At 30.8% G+C, this 6,941-nt stretch overlaps 1 protein-coding gene across 1 annotated transcript in view; it reads left to right on the top strand.

Annotated features, from left to right (window-relative positions):
* The window catches only part of LOC111374557, a 9,627-nt gene extending 5,496 nt beyond the window's left edge, over positions 1 to 4,131 (top strand). Inside the window, exon 3 of the mRNA XM_022997236.1 lies at positions 3,491 to 4,131. Within this exon, the coding sequence (XP_022853004.1) occupies positions 3,491 to 4,105 (615 nt within the window). The 3' untranslated portion in view covers positions 4,106 to 4,131. The remainder of the gene's footprint in view (positions 1 to 3,490) is intronic.
* Positions 4,132 to 6,941: the final 2,810 nt, after the last annotated feature.

Raw genomic sequence — 6,941 nt, 5'->3', positions numbered from 1 at the left:
ATTACTATTGGACATGTAGTCAAAAAATATTCTTTATTTTTCGTTTTCTTGAAGATGATATTTATTATATTATGAAAAAGATGATTGTTGGAGTAAAGAGCATTTGAAGATTATGTAACACGGAAAATATTCATCGACTACAGACATTTTTGTTGCAGATATCAATATTTCATCAGTAAAAACTATAGCTAAATGAAATTTCATGACAGAAAAAGAGAAACAAGACACTAATTTCAGATCCTGGATTTCATTTAAATTATTAAGCAAGCACCTTCGTTTATTAGGGTCAAGATATTTGGGATTTCTTTCAATTTCCAAAACTATAGAAAATAATTTTATTTCCCTTATCCATCCATTACAAACAAGAATAAGTTTAGGGTTTGTTGACCTCTGAAAATGTACATTCAATGTGGCCAACAAATTTTTAGATCTTTCATGTTCACATAAGCCGTGTTCCTGCACTCTAGGAAAATCATTAGCCAAACATAGGTAACCTCCTTCAGTGGGGGTACTGGAGTTAGCCTTGCGTACTCTAAAGGTCAAGTCAGTAGGATAAGTAGACATATAAGTGTGGGAGGGCTCTGGATGTAAGCTCTCAATTTTGGAAATAATGAATAAAATAGTGATATGGTAAACTTATAATTTGAGAATCTAAACTTTTATTATCTTGAAAAGATGCTAAGTGTGAATTTTTATAGTAGAAGAGGATGAGCAAGGACCGTTGGATGAAAAAACATGTAGCCTCATCTTAACTACTGTGGCCTTTTATCATAGGCATCAATCAATCAAACCTAGGCTTAAGTGCATTTAATGTTATAACCATATATATGCATCCTTAAGCTTGACATGAAATAATAGACCTGACTTATTGATTGAATAGAACCGTCTATTTAATGAGTTGTCACACCATCCACTTGCTACAAGATCTTGTATGAAGATATTTCTTAGGATGCTTCTACCTACCTCACCTCATCCATGAGGGCTCAATCCCCTATAGGGTTCAATTAATAAGAGGTTCGGCCAAACTGCCACATGTACAGAATAATGTGAAGCGCTGGCCTAAATTCTCTTGCTGTGTGGCTGCCACTTGTCAATGTTTAGAGCCTCGTTGAAGGAGGCGTAATGGGGTTTATACACAATAAGATTGTGAATTGTAGTAGAAAGATTAGGGCATGGAAACTACTTTTAAGGTACTCTTCAGAAATTAAGGGTGAGTTTGGTTTGCGTTTCCATTTTCTATTTTGAGAGGCTATTTTCGAATCACAAAAAACGTGATTGATTTTTCATTTTGAAAAATGGTTTCTCATAACAGAAAATTAGAAAATACGTTTGGTTTAAAAAATTTTAAAATTGTTTTATGACATTTATTCAAATAATTTGGTTATGTAGTAAAACATAATAATTTTTTGTTAATATATTACCAAATAATATATATTTTAAACTTCGTGAATTTAATATTATTTTGCTACAAAAATAAAATAATGAATAATAAATGTTTAGAAATTGTTTTATGATATTTATTCAATTAATTTGATTATTTAGTAAAACATGATAATTTTATGTTAATATATTACCAAATAATATATATTTTAAACTTGGTGAATTTACATTTTTTTTTTTGCTACAAAAATAAAATAATGAATAATAAATGTTTACAAATTGTTTTATGATATTTATTCAATTAATTTGATTATTTAGTAAAATATAATAATTTTATGCTAATATAATACTAGATAATATATATTTTTTAAATTTAATGAATTTACTATTTTAAAAGTACTATTGAGCATCCCTAAAAAAAATAAAAAAAATAAAATAAAAGAATGGGGAAAACGGCATGTTTTGAGTGTTTTAAGCATTTTGAGTTTTTAACTGAAAATATTCAAAATGAGAAAAAAATCTTTTTTTGTTTTCAATTATAAATTTTTCCTTGTTTCGGAAATTTTTCGAAAATAAGTGACCAAATGCGTTTTTAGCGTTTTCGAAAATTAAAAACAAAAAAGGGCTGAAAAATGGCAAATCAAATGCCGCTAAGTTTTTTCAAGCAGAAGAAAGTACAAACCATAATTATTCCCATTTTAACTCCAAAAACCTTGGAAGGAAGAAAAGGTTACAAACCATAATAGGCTGCACGCATATAAGCAAATAAGCAGCCAGAGGAGCCCTCGGGGCATAGACAAGTGGTGTAAAGGATAGGAGTGAGGTTATCTCTGACAGATGCAGTGTGGGGGTTCAATTTTTGAGACATAAAATTAAACTCCTTGTAGGAGGAGAAGAAGAAAAAAAAGTAATTCCACCATAAAATAAGCTGATTGCGATGAATTGATTACAGTACGAACATAACTGAAGGGGACGAGACAATGAGGCCAGTCAGAATGCAGTAAAATTTGTCTATTCTGTAGGTTTATAGACAAAGGTACGATTTAGCCTCCTACAAATTGTTTGAATAATCAAGCAAGGTACAGTCCACACCCCCACATAAGGCTCACGGCTTTTGGAAAATCTAAATGGTTACACACAGTCACACACTTATTTTCACTATTCTTATTCTTGGAATAGTATCTTGTAATGAATCCAACTGGAATTGGCCATAAAGATGTGTATGTAGCCACTGTTTGTATGTTAATTTCTAAAAGAGTAAATACATGTTTGGTATTAATTTTTCACACAAAAAAATCAATTTTTTGACAGCTATATCATTATTTCAACCGTCATTTTTTACTTCTTTTTTTATGGATGGGATATCTTTATATTTAACGTCAAAAATCAATTCTCATAATTACTACCAAACAAATTCTAAAGTTGTTTGTACAAATTGTAATGTTAGGGAGCTTAACAAATGATGAGATATAATTGGTTATTTTAAATCTATTTTTTGTTTAAAGTACAATAAAATCCTACCACTCAGCATTCTCTAAGTCTGTGGTACAGGTTGGTACATGTAGCACCCTCCTAAGAAATGGGGTTTTATGACTGTTTGATACTTTATCTATTAGGGCACCATATTAGTAACGATAATATTAAGAATTTGTTTCTTATTTAATATTGTTCAAAAGTGAAAGAAAATTATAATCTTATTTATTATATTGTCAAATACGAACTAAAAATACGATCATCTAGAAAGGTAAAGAGGAAAAAAGCAAGCAACCAATGTTGCCACTGGATAAAACAAGTAATCCACCTTTTCCCCAATCTCATTTATATCTTCTTCAACATGCCCAAGTGAATGTAGATCTTTCTCACTCCTGTTAGATCTTTTTGCTGGACACTTAGATTTTTCAAAAATCCTTTATTTCTCTACGAAATAAATCCTCAATTCCCGTATAGATTCCAGAAATATATCCTCTCAAGAATAGGCTTTACTATTCCAATCTTTCCCCCAAAATGTTTTCTTCCAGCAAAATTACAAACCTTTTTCCACAGATTTCACCATCTTTTCTCTTCTTTTATTGGTCTAAATAACGCTGATTTTTTTCTGCAACACCCCCAGAATCTGGTTTCTGGGCATCATTTCGTGGCCAATGCTCCCATGGTACCTGCAACGAAAATAGCTATTGAAGATCTGCAGGTTAAGATAAACAATGGAGAAGGCAAGGTAGGTTCAGCAGCTAATTCTGAAGATGCTGAAAATGGGGAATCATTGCTGATGGATTGTAAGAGGAAATCATTGATGGATGATAAACAGGCTGCAATGAATCTTGCAAGAGAGTCTAGGGCGAAGGCAAGAGCAAGAGCAAGAGCAAGAGCAAGAGCAAGGGAAAGAACGAGAGAAAAAATGTCAATCAAATGGCTCAATGAAGCCAAGAAACTTTCCAATTTCAGCCCCTCCATTCAAAATCAAACAAGGCCTTGGAATGAGATTGAAATTAGTAAGATATCAGATAATTCTAATAGTCACAACATTTCCTGCTTAAAGGTGGCTGCTAATGAATTTGTAGCTAAGAATATGATTGAGGAATCCATTGTCATCAAAAGAAAGTTAAAGCCTTCTTCTGTTTTTGGCTTCCAAGAAAACTTCATTATTGTGCAAGATTCTAATTCAAACTGCAATTCTTCACCAAATGCTGCTGAAAATTGGGATTTCAGCTTAGAGTCGAGCTTATGAGCCTTTTTCGATCTGCATAAGTTCATTAAACGGTAAATCCATTACAATTTAGTCATTTAAATTTTGAGTCTGGACAAACGATAATGTATTTCTTCTTATTGTTTCTTGCAGTTCTTCAAACATATAGGAACCATGGTACGCCTATACTTAAGGTCAATATCAACGCGTGGTTTATCCTATTCAAGTAATGTAAGCTTTACTAGTCTGAACCTTCCATGAATGTACTAAGGCTTTATTATAGTTTTCTCCGGATTTTCTATGTGTCTACATCGATTTCTATATGCTGATGCAAAAATTTTATTACTTATATACACACATTGAGTTGACTATCATTTACTTAATACTATGATTTACACTTCTTAATCCTTACAATCACTACAAAAACCATGGCTTCAAGCACAGATTTTTCACTCTTGAAACCACGATACCAGTTGTTATTACTATTTACCAACGGAATATTAGCAACCACAAATTCGTTGTGAATTTGGAGTTCGTTGATAGTTATCAACAGATTGCATTTTAGGTAAAGAGTAAACATTTTACCAACGAATGGTAAAAATGTAACCATTACCAACCGATTTTCCGTTGATAAATGTCTATCATTACAATTGATAAAAATATGAGTTGTAAATAACCGCATAGGGATGAGGCGTGGTAAAATATATATATATATATATATATTGTTGTTATTATTTATTTATTTAATAATTATAATTTTCCAACTTTTAGCTAACTTAGTTGAAAGATCAAAAAAAATTTTTAACTACGTATCGGACCACAAATTTATAGATGGTATGTCTAAAAACTTTGTTGTAAACTTTCGATGTGGGATAAGAATTCCTTTGAAATTATTTAATATTAGCAACGGAAATTCCGTTGGTAATATAAACTACTCTTTACTTACGGAAAATCCATAGATGAAAGGTTGATACAGTTTTTAGAGAAAAAAATGTTCAATTATGTCACATAAGGAAAAACTGTTGGTAAATAATACATATAGTCCCCGTTTGAGCCACGTTATTGTGAAAATGAGAATGAAAAATATAGTCGTTATGGACCCTATACAAGAGATAAAAAGTCAAATATGGTGGTTTGATGTGATGGATAATGGTTATATTTTTCATTTTAATGAGAAAATAATGGAACTTAAATAGGGCCATATTAAACAATAACAATAGGCACGAAATATCCGTTAGTAAAGAGTTACCACTTTTACCAACGGAAATTTCGTTTGTGATTTTCGTAGTTAAAAGTCTAATACTTTTACCAACGAATAATCCGTTTCTAATTACTATCCGTAGGTTAAAAGCTGATTTTTAATTAGTAGTGAATTAATAGTTTACTGATTTTATTTCTCTCCTTGCCATCTTAATTAAAATTTGAGAAAAAAAATAAAGAAAAGCTGTGCTTATTAAGACTAAAATGGATGCACTCAAGAACCAAAGTAAAATGAGAATTACGCATAATTGATTAATATGCAAATTTTCATTTAAGATGGTGATCAAAATGTTATTAGAAAACTACATTAATGTCCATTGACTTGAAAAGGATTCCAAAATTGATATCATCGAAACATTTAGCCTAGCTACTGTACCTCATTTTATAACAGTTTCATGAGCAGCGAAAAGGCTGAAGTACTAGATATTGATGCTATATATATATATATATATATATATAAACAATTTTATATGCAGCTATTTAGGGTTCTTGCTTGGCATCAGAAGTTGTTTTGGTGTCAACTTCATTGACATGCATAGTTTTTCAAGGCCTAAAAATCATGTTCTGATGCAAAACACATATGTATATGATCAAAAAATAAGGGATTTATTCCTGCTGACACCCCATTTAGAGTAATTTCTTTACTTGGAACAATCAAAATCAAACAAATACTGAAATCTTGTTTGAATATCAATTTTGAGGATATATACTATTGCATGAATTTGATGTTATAGCATTTTTATGGTGCTATGCTTTAAGATTATTGTGAAGTAGGTCCCCTCAGCCAACTCCATGAGCTTCTTAATGACAGAAAAAAGTTCAAAACTCAGTGCATGTTTGAACAATTAAGCTGAATTTTTTTTATCATTTCTTTGGGCTTCTTACCTTGCTTATATATATATGACCCAAAAAGGAAGAGAAAGAAAGATTTTCTGGTAAAAAAGATCAATACATAGATACCCATGACTGCAATACATATATTTCACAAAAGACTTCTACCATACTTCAAAATAACTACTCCTACCTGCTACACACTACTTGTTGACAAGTTAAAGACCTTACAATGATTGACATAAAAATAGATACTACAAGGACAGCTTTTAATATGTATTTATACATTGAGAATGAGGTTAAAAGTAGTAATACTTATGAATCTCTATACAAAATTATTTTATTGGGAAAATGTGATTGAAAATGAGTTTAAAGAAAAATAATTTTGAAAAAATCAAAATGAAACAAGAACTTAACACTGTGTGCTGTTTAATTTATGTTGTCAAAGTCTTGGTATGTAAGCTACACGTTATCCATAATATTAGTTCTGCTAGATGACCTCTTAGAATGTAAACTGGGTGTTTCTGCATGAATTTCAAGAATATTAGAAGGAAAGCTTTGGGATTAATTCGTGCAGATTACTTCTTTTCTTTCCAAGTATTAGCCTTCCCTTTATAAGCAAAAAGTACTTCTGCAACTGATCTTATAGCATGTTTTGTACTGTGACAAAGATGAAATGATTAGCCCTTGTTTGATTCTCATTTTGGAGGAAATAATGCATTTTGAATAGTAGATTGATGGAGAATGTATGGTTAAAAATTAAAGAAAAATTTTGAATTTACATGTA

Source organism: Olea europaea, unplaced genomic scaffold (genome assembly GCF_002742605.1).
Source record: "Olea europaea var. sylvestris unplaced genomic scaffold, O_europaea_v1 scaffold126, whole genome shotgun sequence".
Classification (NCBI taxonomy): domain Eukaryota; kingdom Viridiplantae; phylum Streptophyta; class Magnoliopsida; order Lamiales; family Oleaceae; genus Olea; species Olea europaea.
Note: the sequence above shows the minus strand (reverse complement) of the source record. Positions and strands in the feature narration are given on the sequence as shown.